General features: G+C 40.0%; 1 protein-coding gene across 2 annotated transcripts in view; it reads right to left on the bottom strand.

The window, feature by feature from the left end:
• The window catches only part of ipmkb (inositol polyphosphate multikinase b), a 53787-nt gene extending 38029 nt beyond the window's left edge, over positions 1-15758 (bottom strand). For both annotated transcript variants that reach the window (XR_013488432.1, XM_033611901.2), the window contains exons 1-2: positions 14408-15758; positions 436-521 (exon numbers count right to left, since the gene is read on the bottom strand). Coding sequence is in view for 1 of the 2 variants with exons in the window: in XM_033611901.2 (XP_033467792.1) it covers positions 436-521; positions 14408-14645 (324 nt within the window). In the remaining variant the exon portion in view is untranslated. The remainder of the gene's footprint in view (positions 1-435; positions 522-14407) is intronic.
• Between the last annotated feature and the right edge of the window lie 844 nt (positions 15759-16602).

The following is a 16602-nucleotide window of genomic DNA, read 5'->3' as shown; positions in this document are numbered from 1 at the left end:
TAAATCAATTTTTTCTAATGTCATGCAAACGTACTGAGTGTCGTATCAAGTTGCTGTGAGCTGTAAATTCACCACTTCCAAGCAGTAGAGAGAAGATAATGTAATGTAATGTTATCTTGGAGCCTTCCAGTGGACAGTTTCTCCTCCTCTGTGCTGCTGCATCATGTATGCTATTGTCTGTACCATAGAGTAGCTTGAAAGTCAAGGGTGCTCACTCTGCAGCAAAATCTGGGGACCAAAACGTCACCAGAAGAACACTGCACAGCACACTGACTAGCAAAAAAATAAATAAATTAATAAAAGACTGCTCCACTTGAAGCAACCTCAGTTGACCTAGGGGTCTCCAACTGATGATTTGAATTTCCAACATTCAAAGGGAAACACTGATGAAAACTAAAAGTAAAATGTGATTGTGTAAGAGAATAGAGGTATTACCATGCTGTAAAACTGCATCTCTCGTGGACCTCTAGGTGGAGGCTGAAGCTGTTTCAGAACTGTTCCATCTGGATGCTGCAAAATACCTGCAACAAAGACAAAGGTGGTGCTGAAAATCAAGGCTAATTTTAGCAAAGTAAAGCATGGTAAAGTGTAATAAGTAACAGCTGACATCTGCCTTTAATGCTTGTTTTAGCACATCAGTGTTACAGGACTGAAGTACAGTAAAATAAGACACCTCAATTTAATATTGGTCAAACGTTCATTCAGAAGTAAATCATTGTAAATGTAAAACAGATTGTTCATTTAACCATAAACAGTTTACTGTGTTCATTGCCTTCAAATCTGGGGTTAATGTTAAACACCGAATCATAAACTCTGACATTCATCACACACACTCAAACTAGACAGCAGGAATAAAATACAAAGATGAGGACAGAGGGAGCACTCTGTAGACTGACGGTGCGTTCAAATACCCATACTATCATACTATTTAGTATGCCCCAGTACTTAGTTTGTCAAATGCAGTATTCCAAATGTACCAGGATGTCCTACTACACCTGGTCACATTGTGCAGTGTGCAGGCCAGCATGCTTGTCTGACTATTCTGACCCACAATCCTCTGCGCAGCAAAAGAGAAGTCACATGGACTGAGCCATGGACAGATGACAGCTTACTGACAGCTGACAGAAGCAGCAATGATGATGACAGCATATTCAAATGACTGATGACCAGTCAAATATTAAGTAATAAAAGGAATATGACAGACTTGGGCGGTATCTATTGTTTCATACCTTCATGACATTTCATTATGGTATATGGTATGACGGCTGCATGTGTGTGAGGTGCCTACAGCATATTGGCGGGAAAAAAATTACATGGAATCCAATATTGAGAATAGTGTTATAAATGAATACCACAAGGCTATTACATTAAAACGATGCCTTTTTTTGACTGCAGAACGACTGTAAACATTAACAAGAGAGAGCAAGAAAACATAGCTGTTACCAGTGTATTGATACTACGGAAAAATAGTATTGAAACCATTACAAATATTCAAAATTGACATGTAAATCCATATTTTTTACAACACTACCAGAGAAATAAATCAAGAAATTAGGGCCTGTTAGTCTCAGAGTAAGAAAACAGTCCTGACTGACCAAAAATTCTCAGTCATACACAGCATGATTAAACTTTGGATGGGCTTGGCATTTCATCAGCTTTCTTTCTTTTTTTTTAAGATTATTATTTCAGGCTTTTGCCTTTAATTGACAGGAGAGAATTGACAGGAGCGAGTGAAATGGGGGAGTGAGGGAGAGAGGGGGGGAGACATGCAGCAAATGGTTGAGAGCCGGAGTCGAACCCGCGACCGCTGCAGCGAGTCATCGGCTCTGTACATGGGGCGCTGGCACTATCCACTACGCTACCGACACCCCAATTTCATCAGCTTTCTAAACTTAGGAAAGGATTTCTATCTGTTGGCGTTACCGGGCGTTCTAATGCTGACTGAGTTGGTGGGGCTGTGTTCTTTCAGGCACAGGTAAAACAAATAAACACAATCCATAAAGGCCAGTTAGGGTGACAGATACATGAATAAGTATTATCAGATGTCAAAACGCTATACAGAGGATTATAACACTGTGAGACAGGTGGAGTTATAAGGGTGATGACCTGATTGACCGAGGTTCAGCTTTTTTTCCAGACAACTTATTTGCTGGATTACTCAGCATCATCAGCTCTATATGTCAAAACCAACAGTTTTGGCAGAATAAATCAAAATGTATTCATGTACACAGCAAAAATAATGCACAAATTAATTTACCTTAACACCATTCAGTGTGAAGTCATAGAAAAACAATGTAACACAGGTCTATCATCCACTTGATTCCTGAGGGCGCTGCTGTATGGAGCTCTGGTGCCCGTTGTTCACATCTGTAATGTTACTAACAACCAGACTCCAGACAACCAGACTAAATTTGTTGCTTAAACAACAGTATTGAACATGCACCCCGAACAAAACTGGATTGTTTCTGTAACCAACAGTACAGTGTCCATCACCCACCTACAGAGAGGAATAGGTTGCCACCCTGAAACAGAACAAAAAAATTCACGTCCCAAAATTCGTTCCTTATTGAATCAATATGGGACAGGATTTTTCCTGTTTTTTTCATGCACACTCACGCATACATCATGTTTTCACATGCTTGAAATTACATAAGGAATAAACTAGAATTACCATCCCTCGGTTGTATGCCTCTGCGTACCAGTCAAGTTTCTCTTACAGTTTACATCCATGTCTGTGAAAACATGGACGCTTCAAACACATCTTCCCTCCAGCAGGACAGAAGATCTATACAATCAGCACAGTTTCAAGGTGGCCACCCAAGATTAGTGTCACCAATTCAGTAACTGACCAAATGTCTCCCCTTCTGTTCCTGAGATATGACATTGAGTAATGGCCAGAAAAGTGTTTTATGTAGAACGTTATGATGTCACAATGAACTTGAGGTTTGACCTTTTGGCTATAAAATGTCATAACTTAATTACTTTATATGTACACATATATATATTTATTTATTTATTTTCACTAATTTGTCATACCGTAAAGAATATCATTATTGCAAAAACACCCTGAAATATCGTGATATTATTTTAGGGCCATATTGCCCACATCCACTTAAGTTATCACATTCCCAAGAATGAGACAGATGAGGTTATACAGACTTGACCTTTGACCACCAAAATCCAATAAGTTCATCCTCGAGGCCAAGTGAATGTTTGTGCCATTTTGAAGAAATTTCCTTGATTGATTGATTTTATTTATCGCCAAGTCATTGTCTGTGGATATTTTATTTGAGCAGGAACTAAGATCACTGTATAAAGAATTCAAAACCCAGGTATTGAGATTGATTTATTATTGATAAGTGTACTGACGAATTAATAATTGGTTTTCGGAGTTATTAATTTGGTTAGTCGCTTCCCTCCATAGGAGGGTGGTGCCCCTAAATTCATTGCAAACATTTTCTAAAGGTATTGCTCCTATATTCATGCAACATATCATGGGGGCAAAAAATAAGGTGGATTGGCATTGTATAACTCTGTGACTGAATAGGGCGAAATGGAATCTTTTTAAACAGTTGGCTTACATTTCTTAACAATAAGGAGTGTTTTTTTTCCTGTTTACTTTTGGCCTCATCATTTGTTTGTATAGACCACACATCATGAATACTGTTCTTTATATGAGAGTTCTTCATTGTTTTGTGCAGTATTAAATTACTTTTAGATGAATTACTTAAGATGAAGTTAAATTCTGAGTAGGAAATCACCCCTTAATGTGATTGCCATTGCCAGGCTTTTGCCAGAGAGGGAAGAGAGACGCAGTAAGGAAAAGATGAGTGCCGTGTTACATCATCACATGCTGACCACAGCTGATTACAGATGGACTGAGTGAACCTGCAGTGAAAAGGATTAGTCTGCTCTTTGATCTCCAGATTCTTCTAAGAACACACAGATGTGCAAACAAACACACACATGCAAATACTAAACAATATCCAAAACCTCTGTACACATGTAAAAATAACCGGCATACAGAGGAGGGGGTGGTGATGTAAGCCTGAGGCTGGACATCTGGCCTGTGTCTGTAACGTCATCAGTCTGAATCCTGAGCCTAAGCAGGAGGCAGTCATCCCTTCACTCTACCGCTACTGTCGCACTGCTTCTAAAGGCAGCCAGTGACAGATCAAACCTGCTGTGTCAGCACGGCTCATGAGCACTTAACAACCGCCACCAGTCCAATCCACTCAGACAACTTCAATCACATACTGATATTACACAGGCTGTGTACTAAAGGCAGCATGTTAGCAGAGCACCATCAGCAGCGTCGGTGTTCCATCTGTGTTTACACAGGATGTGTTCAGGAACAGAGATGAGTGTGAGTGAGCTCACAGCCCAACACACAATCACTGTAGTTACCCTCAGTGACAGTAGAGGTCACACATATACAGCACGAGTAAATGCTGCTGTTACTCTACCTACACAACCAGCTGTATTGATTAATATAGCAGCATGTCTGTTCAGTCAGGTATGAGACAGATGGCTATGAAACACAGCTGAAATGGCTCCAGTGTAGATAAGACTTCATTCTAGCTCCGTTAAATTTTAAATATATATATTTCATTACAAGGTAAAATAGGTATTTAATTAAATGATCACATAAATAAATAATTCTATGACAAAATGCTTAAATAAATAAAAAAGTAATTTAATGCTTAAAAAGAATAAATCACAAATTAAGTGAAACACTAAACACTAGTGAATCAATTAATGTTATTGTGAATTTCTTTTTTAATACATTTACAGATTTAATATTTATTAATGTATTTCTACATTAACTTTTTTACTTAGTCATTTATTCACACATTTATCTATCTGCATTTTTTATTATTTATGTACACTTTAATTTATCTATAGTGTTACTTGAAATTTTGTCACAATTAGCATGTGAATTCTTGACTTATTGCAAAAAAATGTGTTTTGGTCACAGTGACCTTGACCTTTGACCACCACATTCTAATCAGTTCATTCTTGAGTCCAAGTGGATGTTTGTGACAAATTTGCGGAAATTTTGTCATAATTAGCTGATCAAATCTTGGGTTATGGCCAAAAAATGTGTTTTGGTCACAGTGGCCTTGATCTATGAGCACCAAATTCTAATCAGTTCAGTGCAGTTCACCACATCCATATTAGTAGTGGGTTGTATATGTAGTTCAGAGGGCAGTGGATCTGAGTGATCTGATTGGCTGTCTGTGAGGTTATGTTATAAGTACACAAGAAAAAAATTGAATCAGCAGGTAGGGGATGGATGTTAATATGTTTATCATACATGTCTAGATAGAACAGGAGACATTATGTTCGATACAAATAGGGACGGGGATCAAGAACTGGTTCCAGTTGAGATCCATCTGGTATGCCTATCTGGTATGCCTCTGAGCTTATCAATTCCTTTTATCAATGCTGGTATGTTTTTCTGAAAGCTGTGCATAACAAAACAATGACGCCAAACTCATACGTCTACGCTGAAGGAAACATCCAACAAAAAGAAGTCACAGCAGAGAGGAAGAAACAGTCTAAAGCCTGGCTTCATTTAACAACAAAAGATGACAACAGCGCTGCTTGTAATGTCTGTAAAATAAAAAAATTTAACAATTGCAACAATTTTTTTTAAACTCTGAAATTGTATCCACCCATCTAAACACAAAATCAGGGAGAAAGACATCAGTCTTTAGTTAAGCAAAGCGTCTAAAGACTGACTTGTGAGTCTAACGCAACATGGGCTCAAATTCCAGGAATGCCATGTATGTGACATGAGTGCCACTGCTTCCCAACCAAACAGCATGTTCATTACCAAAAGTGAATATCCTTTATTATGCTAACATTAGTGCCACGCAGGCAGACTTTGCAGGTTTTTTCTTTGTATAGGAAAAGCTAAATGAAAATGAAAGCTGTACAAATAGTCTTTCATTTCATCCACTTTAGATGATGACAAACAGACTGTTGCTACAGCTTGCTCTCAGGTTACAGCCAGCTTGACTCGCCCGTCAGCTCCACCTTTCACACCTACTGCACAGGGAGGGAAAATGAGCGCTGACAGTTTACAGTGTTAAAACCATAGGGTGGGCTACATTTCCAGGACAACACCATCCTGATATCAGCGGAAAAGGCCATACGAGCACACTGCAGAGCGGTGGCAATGAGTGAGCCAATGGGCTATACACATGCACTAAAGACCTGTTTCCACCAAACACTTTTGGTATGTGCCTTTGGTACCAAAAATAACCCTTCAGACATGGTACCTAGACCCTAGGTCCGTTTAGCCTCTCCACCGCAAACACTGCTCTTAAATGTGGGTGGGGTTGTTGTCACTCACTGCTCCATCCAGCACTTGCTGTATTTCCTCATTACTGGTGACGCAGGGGGAAGTCTGCACCTCATTTATTGTTCACAGAACAGGGTTGCACGCTGACATTTTCAGAACAAAAGAAAACAGTCTGCAGTGAGAGTTTCTCTCAATGGGATATCTTAAAATACCAGGTTTGTGCATTAAGTCTTTCTCAGGCAAGCTTAGGTGTTTAGTGTTGCTGGGGCCCACAGATATGACGCTCTAGAATGCTGTTTTTCTCTCCAAGTAGTGCTGCAACTAACGATTATTTTCACTGTCGACTAATCTGTTGATTATTTCTTCAGTTAATTGATGTTAAAATTAGAGTTGGGCGGTATCCAAATTTTGTTACCGTTAAACCTTCCCCACATTTTCCCGGGGTATACAGAATTACCGTGACTAATAAAAAATCACTTTAAAGGGCTCAGGGGGAGTTGCCAAAATATCGGCTTGTGCCTATACCGTTCAGAAACACAATAGCAAACATTACACAGGCCTAAGAACACTGAAAACAGGCTCGCGACAATGGGCCGTATCTCTGCTCCTGCTCGCTCCTGTATGGTGCCGACCGGACCTGCCAACGCATCGGCTTTTCTTTGAAGGAGATGGCCCAGAGTCATCTTCTTTAGTGTGGTTCGGGTTGTGCTTCTCCCTCTTCCACTCTCATGGCCAATGGGCCTGCAGCTGCTGCTTGCAGAAGTTGTGAAACTCAACCACACATACATAGGTGCTGGACAAACACTCATTATTTAGGCATTAAATAAATTATATTTAATATTATATTAGGCCCCTATAGGCCTATATGCACAGCAGATTTTTTTTAATGACAGTAATGATACTGATACCGTTGCTATTTTCAGATACCGTGGGATATGTTATTATCGTATTATCGCCCAAACCTAATTTTAATACTACTTTTGGTACTAGACTGAGAAAATCAATTTGGAAAAAAGGTAATAAATCACAATATATCATAATATATTTAATCCCAATACTCAGCATCACAATAATATTGTATTGTGACCTAAGTATCATAGTATCTGGCGATTCTCACCCCTACCATGCAAACAACTTGGTAGGGACAGTCTTTTTTGGAATAAGGGTAAAACCTGGACTATTTTGTACATGTAAACATCAGTGATCACTGGAAACCTCCACACTTTCAGCCCTTCATAGCACATAACTGCACATCACTAATACACATTTAACCACAGACCTATAGGCCTGGGGAAATAGTGGGAGGAGGTGTGAGCAGGATCATTTTCAGTCAGCAGGCTCAACAAGCTGAACAGGATTCCACTGCTTGTTCTACAACAGTTGTGGGGGCTTATGGAAACTCCTGCCTCAGTGTCAATACTACTTTTCCCTGCCTGCTAATGTGAACATATGTGACCTGTGTTAATGATTATTTACTGCCAAGCCCAAGGAATGACTAAGATAAGATCATTCCACAATACTGTCAGATGTACTGTATCACTGCTTCTCTAAATGCCTGGAGGGGCAGTGCAGACAGAGATGAGACATTCCAAAGAAATCATCACAGAAAGGTTCTAAAGAATACATCAGACACACCCTCCCAACATTGCATACATTCAGACTGCATTATTCAGAAGACATTATTGATTGGGTTAATAAGTGTGATTCTCTATCAGCTGAGTGCAAACAGGTGTCATGGCACTAACTTATTTTTATTGCTTGATTTCTGTTCAGCAACACTAAACTGCTATATTATGAGAGCCACAGACAAAGTTGTCATTTTCTTTCTGGAAAAGTTTGGTGAAAAAGCAAATGACAAATAACTTAATGTAATATTACACATTTAAGGGCTACAATAATTCTTGTTTTGTTGTTTACTCAACCAATCATTATTTCAATGTATTGATTAAACATTTAGTTTACAGAATGTCAGAATACAGTGAAAATATCCCATCTGAGAGACCAGGGTGATGGCCTCAAATGCCTGTCAGTCCAAAACCCAAATACAGTAAAAACCACAACTCTTCAAACTGGAGAAGCTGGAAACAGAGAATGTAGGGTAATTTTACTTAAAGGTCCAATATTATGCTGATATTCAGGCTCATACTTGTATTTTGGGTTTCTACTATAACATGTTTACATGCTTTAATGTTCAGAAAACGCATTATGTTTCTCATACTGTTTGTGGGAATATACCTGCAGTCACCCCTCTGTCTGAAACACTCTCATGTCGGCTGGACGACAGAGGCAAGGCCAGCCCTATAAGTGCAAAAGTCTGTCCATGAGTGAGTGAGTGAATGAGTGTTGAAGTTACACCATTAATCGGAATGAGTGATGACGTAAGAGTTGGTGTTGCTACACTGGCTGTTGCTCTTTCGAAATACATAGGTGCTGACAGAGCTGCACCAATTAACCTGAACAGTCCAAAGACAGTTCATGTCTTTGAACATGCAAACTCCACACAGAAGGGCTCCATGAGTAAAATGTACCAACTTTAATGTAAGCATTAAAGTACCATTAATGTACCAACTTTAATGTAAGCATTAAGGCCCTGACACACCAAGCCGATGGTTTGCCGTTGGTGAGCGTCTGTTGCCCTAGTTTTTGCAGTGTGTCCTGCACCGTCGGCGGCTTTTCGGCCGATTGAGCAAGTTGAATCAGTGGCGGAGTTTGTCGGTGAGAGAGATCACTCTGATTGGCTGTTCAGGTTTTATTTCCTCCCCTGTAGCTAGTGAATCTGCCTGTAGTGAAACTGGGGCTAACTGGTGCTTCCTCCTCAGGCTCCACTGAGCTTTCGTCGCCTAGTTCTTTGATGTTGGTTTGGTGTGTCAGCACCTTTACAGCACCAGGTACATTTTACTCATGGAGCCCTTCGGTGTTCATTCACACACTCTAGTCACAGCATAAGAAGGCAAATTGCTGTCATCAGATGACTGACAACTTTGTTTGGCTCATTTTATGTAGCCGCAACGTTGAAAACGCTACCTTAAAATCATTAACGTTGAAAAATAAAAGCCCCAGGGCATCAGTAGCGTAGTGGATAGTGCCGGCGCCCCATGTATAGAGGCACTGCCTCGCCGCAGCGGCTGGGGGTTCGAATCCGGCTCGTGGCCCTTTGCTGCATGTCAGTCCCCACTCTCTCTCTGTCTCCCCATTTCACCCTCTGTCCTGTCAATAAAGGCAAAAAAGCCAATAAAAATAATCTTTTAAAAAAAAAAAGATTTAAAATAATAATAATAATAAAAGCCCCTTTTTTAAGCTTACTAGCTAGCCAGCCACCAGCAAAATGGCAGTTTTCGATTGAGGAAAGAGAGGATCCACTTCTCAGTTTGTTTGAGGAACAGCCGCATCTGTGTGACACAAACCTTATATATATTTAAACGTTACTGACTATTAGCTGTAGGGTTGCAACAGTATGAGACTGATAGAGTTTATATTATTATCAGTCAGAATGGTCCTTAAAGGAATGAAAACTGAAGGGTTATTGTTGGTTGAACAAACATTTCATTATAATAATTGAAACTTGAAGCCATTTTGTTGATGAAAGTATGTGTAAAAAGTCTACCCTTAAAAATAACTAAAATTAAGGGGAGATTCAACATCCAGTTGCATTTTTTTCCCAATATCATATACAGTCAGGTCCATAATTATTTGGACAATGATACAGTTGTCATCATTTTGGCTCTGTACACCACCACAATGGGTTTTAAATAAAACAATGAATACCTGCTTAAAGTGCAGACTCTCAGCTTTCATTTAAGGCTTTTTTCAAAAATGTAGTATGAACCGAGTAGGAATGACAACCATTTCTTCACACAGTCCCCCAACTTTAAGGGCTCATAAGTATTTGGACAAACTAACATAATTATCAATTAAACAGTCAGTTTTAATACTTGGTTGCAAATCCTTTACAGTCAATGACTGCCTCAAGTGTTGGACACATAGGCATCATCAGATGCTGGGTTTCTTCCCTGGTGATGCTCTGTCAGCCCTTTACTGCAGCCGTCTGCACTTCCTGCTTGTGTTTTGGGTGTTTTGCCCTCAGTTTTGGCTTCAGCAAGAGAAATGCATGCTCAATTGGATTCAGGTCAGATGATATGACTTGACCATTGCAGAACATTCCACTTCTTTGCCTTAAAAATGTCTTTGGTCGCTTTTGCAGTATGCTTCAGGTCATTGTCCAACTGCACTGTGAAGCATCGTCTAATGAGTTTTGAAGCATTTGGTTGAATCTGAGCAGATAATGTAGCCCCAAACACTTCAGCTTTCATCCTGCTGCTCTTGTAAGCAGTCACATCATCAATAAATACAAGAGAACCAGTTCCACTGGCAGCCATACATGGCCATGACATAACAGTACCTCCACCATGCTTCACTGATGAGGTGGTGTGCTTTGGATCATGAGCAGTTCCTTCCCTTCTTCCTTCTCTTGTCTTCCCATCATTCTGGTAGTTGATCTTTGTTTTATCTGTCCATAGTATGCTGTTCCACAACTGTACAGGCTTTTTAGATGGTTTTTGACAAACTCTAATCTGGCCTTCCATTTTTAAGGCTAACCAATGGTTTGCATCTTGTGATAAACCCTCTGTATTTATTCTAGTGAAGTCTTGTCTTGCTTACAAGAGCAGCAGGATGAAAGCTGAAGTGTTTGGGGCTACATTATCTGCTCAGATTCAACTAAATGCTTCAAAACTCATTGGACGATGCTTCACAGTGCAGTTGGACAATGACCTGAAGCATATTGCAAAAGCAACCAAGGACATTTTTAAGGCAAAGAAGTGGAATGCTCTGCAATGGCCAAGTCATATCATCTGACCTGAATCCAATTGAGCATGCGTTTCTCTTGCTGAAGCCAAAACTGAGGGCAAAACACCCAAAACACAAGCAGGAAGTGCAGACGGCTGCAGTAAAGGGCTGACAGAGCATCACCAGGGAAGAAACCCAGCATCTGGTGATGTCTATGTGTCCAACACTTGAGGCAGTCATTGACTGTAAAGGATTTGCAACCAAGTATTAAAACTGACTGTTTAATTGATGATTATGTTAGTTTGTCCAAATACTTATGAGCCCTTAAAGTTGGGGGACTGTGTGAAGAAATGGTTGTAATTCCTACTCGGTTCATACTACATTTTTGAAAAAAACCTTAAATGAAAGCTGAGAGTCTGCACTTTAAGCAGGTATTCATTGTTTCATTTAAAACCCATTGTGGTGGTGTACAGAGCCAAAATGATGACAACTGTATCATTGTCCAAATAATTATGGACCTGACTGTAAGCAAATGTACATGGTATGATAACTGTCAACTTTTATATGACGGTATACCTTGAAACCAGTATATTGCTGCAACCCTAATTGCATGTAAGATTGTCATAACAGGTGCCATCACCATTATGAGAAGAAAGCAGAAATAAGACACTGATTGAAGTTGAAGTGAATATTAAGTGTTAAGATGTCAGAACAGGTGCTGTCACAATGACATAAATACTTCTTTTGGTAAGGCACTCTAATAGGACATTTCACAAACTATCGTTATCAACTGAGCTTCACTCTGACAGCGGCCAAAGGCTGTTCAGCCTCCAGCAGTCATGTGGGGACGTACATCCTAACTTTTCACAAAACGAGACCTTTAATAAATGTGTGGTTGTACATGAATTTTCTGTTAATTCAGATGTGGCAGACATTAGGGATGCGCAATAATATCAGCACGTCATCGGTATCGACCAATACCGGCTTTAAAATGAATTCTCAGAATCAGCCAGCATGCTCTTTCTTAATTTGCACAATGAATGAATGTACACACATTTTAAATTTAGGAAAAGGAGAGCTGAGGTATCAAACTGGTATCAGTGCAACCTACTTTACTCATTGGACCCCTTAATTCAAATGTAAAACAAAGCATATTACAAAGAGGAGACATTTTTAATTTTCTCTAAATCATGTAATCAGTTAACTTATTTGAATGCTAGAAAAAGCGATAAATCATTGCCTTATAGTACTGCTCCATTTTGTGTTCGCACTGACTTAATACAAATTAACCCACATAGGAGAATTACATTCCACTAACTGACAGCAGGTCATGCAGCAATACAGTGAATTTATTTATAGTCTCTGATGTCACAAAGAGCTCATGAAGTAATGACAGATAATGAGCATTATTAGCTGAGACTAAAACCGGAGCTAATAAACCATAATAATGACAGACAGGTAGAGACAGGAAACTTTTGTTTACAGATGAACAACATGGAAAGAAAGTAAATGTTTGATCACACGCCTAGGGAAACAATGTGTACACTGCATCAAAATAGCTCAGGTAAAACACTCAACACACAAAAAACTTGTGGGTAGACAGGTTTGTCCTGGGTGCATCCTGGAGGACTGCAGGGCAGGCCACCGGGCATTCTTGAGAATGCCTGCCCCACAATATAGAGAAATGTCTTCCAGGAGCATGCAATTCACCGAGGTAACTGACTAACCGGCAATGACTCATCCCTGTGAGAGGTACTGTAACTATCACCAGCTACTGACTGTGTCATGCACAATCAATTCAACCCAACGCCTCACCTGATAACAAACAATGGAGGCTTTAATAATGTCAGGTGTCCTGTGTGCATGTGCATGAGTGTGTGCCACTGAAGACTAAAGAGAGACCATGGAGCAGGGACGTAATGGTTACAAATCCACAAATTATCTTTGTTTGATCAGATTTAGTGGAGGGACCCACATATGAAGATGTGGTTGGTGTAGATTAGTAGTGAAAGAGAGAAAAATAATCTATCTCATATCCACAGGTGCATGCTGAAAATCACCATGTCAAACTCCTATTACTAAATCTCCTTATGTGCTGTTCTTGATGACATACTTGCTAAGGCAAGAGCTGAGATATTGTCTGAATTGTTTTTTCACAAACATCATCTTTCACTTAATTTAACGTCCCATAAACTTTTATCAGTAATACATCATTAGTGGCAGGTGCACACAGCTTAAAGAAAAATGAAAGATGATGAGAAATTGTTGGTGGGTTATTTGTAGGCCAAATTTCCCACTGTATCCAAACATATCATATAAAGTTCTTGGTCATGTGTAACAAAGGAACATTTAGTTGTCAGGTATTAATTAAAAAATTGAGCAAGGGACTGTCCATTACTTACTGGGGGGTGGGGGTGCAAAAACGGGAAGGCATGTCAAATTATTTTATAAGCACCGGAGAGGGACTTATGTTTTTTTTTTTAATCTTGGCTTACAGGTAGGAAATACAAATTTAAATTGTATATTTTGTATTTGTTTACCGCCAAGTTTTAAAGAAAGCATGCATTCCAAAGGCATGTTTTTTTAACTGCCAAAACAATACCATTTATTGAACCCAGAAACTTAAAAAACAGAAATTATCCTTGGATTTTTAAATTTCCAACTACCACGGGGCTGACCCATGTAGGCAGACAACCATTCGTGCTCTCATTCACACCCACCGTCAATTTCAAGTCACCTTTGGACTGTGGAAGGAAGTCGAAGTACCCGTAGAAAACCCACGTTGACACGGAAGGAACATGCAAGCTCCACTCAGAGGTTTTAATTGGCAGCCCTCTTACTATGAGGCGACAATGCTAACCACTGCACCACTGTGCTGCCCTTTTTTTTTTCTTAATTCTATGTCTCATTTGAAATTTGGCCAAAACTAAGCCATTTGCACAAACTAACCAGCATTCATCACAAGAGTGAAAAATCAAGCCTTTTTTAACTCCAGAATTTTATCTTCAAGTCTTAACTTTTAAACATCATATGGTAAGGGTTTTTTTTGTTTTGTTTTGTTTTTTCTTAAGTAAAAACCAATTTATGTTGGCGGGAGAGTCATGCTTTTTTCTTCTAGTTACTCAAGGGGGCTTAAGCAAAAATATTCTAGCTTTGGGGAAAAACAAACATACAAAAAAAAAACCAAAACAAAGTCACACTTCAGCCACCCCTCTTCTCTGATAAGTAAAGAACAGTCCCTAAAGGACGTCATGTTTTTTGACATAAGTTCTGATCATAGTTAAGAAAAGGTATCTTGTCCAGTTTACTTACCCACGGTATCCACTCCGTACTTGTGACCTGCCACCTGATGTGACAACGGGACGCAGCCGTTCAGGTGAGCCTGGCCTTGTGGCCCCAGTGGCCGCTGACCGCACTTCTCTTTAGCCTGGAGCCCGCCAGAGAGTCGCGGGGTCAGGCTGACCCCAACAGCGCCTGAACTCGAGGTCAGTTCCAGTCTTCCGAGAGCTAGAGAGGACTCCATCATCACTTGACGCTGAGTTGTTGACATTTGCAACAAATATGCATAAAAAGGGGGGGAAAAGCACAAAGTCTTCGTCCAAGAAAAAAATAAAATAAAATAAAAAAAGTCAACAATGTGACTGTATCAATTCACATACTGTTCTTACGTAAGCTCAGAATACAGCCCCGCACTCAAAATTTTAGGGCGTGAGGTTGAGAAGCCCTCATGGAAGTGGTCCAGTCCAGCAGAAACCAGCACAGCAGCTTCGGTCGTGTTCGCCGTTTCTGACAACCGACAATGACCACAATGACTGACAGCAACGCCACCGTAACCCCCGCTGTGACCGGTGGTGAAACAGGGCTCCCGAAGCAGCGCTAATTCAAAGATTTTCATATCTTAGGCAGAAGCGTAAATACGTTCTAACCACATCCCACTTCCTACAAGCATCAACTCCCGCACCACCAGGAACGACTTCCGTTCGGAGCTTCCAAAATAAAACGAAAGTAGCCGTGTTACGCTGCAGTGTGCACAATAACAGCGAAGGCGGAGATCTCCGTGACTAGTAAAACAATTCCGTTGACGTTCTGTCCAAGTTTTACGTTACTGTCCTATCCCAAAAGCCCGTAATCAAAATCCAAACATATCTATTTGGCACCTTTATTGTAACGGCAAAGTCACCCAACCTCCGGTCTTTCCTTCAATAAGTTCTGCTAGCCTGACCCACCAGCTCCACTTCCTTGCTCCAAAGAAGTATACACTGTTGTCGGTAACGGTGATGTTACGACACACTCAAGAATAGTATCCAGTTCCACTCAGGAAATGCAGAAGCAAGTGGAGCGAGTGCAGACAATAAAGCCTCAAAATTGCACACAGAGGCTATCCAGCCTTTATTTTGATTGCTAAGTCATCGATACTGTCCATCGGGTTGCGAAGCCATCCCCTCTTCGCGTCACTGTTCAGCAGAGCAGAGGGGCATCACACTTGCTGTACAATCGCCTTCAAGACGAAGGCCTATCCGTTGGAGATGAGAACAAAAACGCTGCATTCTCGTCCTAAAATCCATGCTATCAAAACAGGTCGGTAGAATGCTCCTCAGCTGCAGATATCCAGGTCAGTGTAGGCGGCTGCCTTCTACGTAACGAACAGCGCCCAAAGCCTCCCACACGTTTGCGACACTTGCCATCACTGTCGCAAAACAAACCTGCGCGGCAGCAGCCGTGCCATAACTAGTTTTGCATTCGCTGTGCATGCGTGAAATAGGTATTTCTGGCCTATTTGTTGTGCCCATTTGTATCCATTAGGTGCCTCGTTCCTTCTCACTGTTGACCCTTATCTTTACTATGTGACTAAATAAACACAGTGTGACCCACGGGCGTTTCTAGTAGCTTTATTTTGATGCTTTTTTTATGCACACTTGCATTTTATCTACCCTTAAAAGTTTTTATATTATTTTATGGATTAATTATATATTAGTAGTTGTCAGTAATTAGTATTGAGTAGAAATACAATAGGCTACTTTGCAACTGTTATCATTAAAATTTAGATATCTTTGGGTTGCTTGTATATGAGTATTTCCATTTTATGCTACTTTATACTTCTACTCCACTAGATCTCAAAGGGAAACATACTTTTTAATCCACAACATTCATTTGTCTGCTTTAGGTACTTAGAACTAAGATTACACTAAACCACCCAGCAGTATATAAAGCATTTAAAGAAGAGCTCCACCATTACCAGCTGCAACATTAAAGTGGTTACCAGTGCCCTCTCTCTCTCTTGCACATGATTGCGCAAAATGCACTGCTTTGACCCAAAACTTGCTCTTTTGATCAACAATACAATTATTATCAGGGCTTTACTGCATGCATGAAATGACACATTATTAGATCTAGGGCTTTTGTTTTTTATTATTATTATTGTTATTATTATTGACTTACTCTTATTTTTATATATTTTTACTCTTATCTGGGGCTATTCATAAAATATTCAGGGCTGAAGCATCAGA

The sequence above is a fragment of the Epinephelus lanceolatus genome, chromosome 21, assembly GCF_041903045.1.
Source record: "Epinephelus lanceolatus isolate andai-2023 chromosome 21, ASM4190304v1, whole genome shotgun sequence".
NCBI lineage: Eukaryota > Metazoa > Chordata > Actinopteri > Perciformes > Serranidae > Epinephelus > Epinephelus lanceolatus.
The sequence above is the reverse complement of the archived record's forward strand: the minus strand, read 5'-3'. Positions and strand labels throughout refer to the sequence as shown.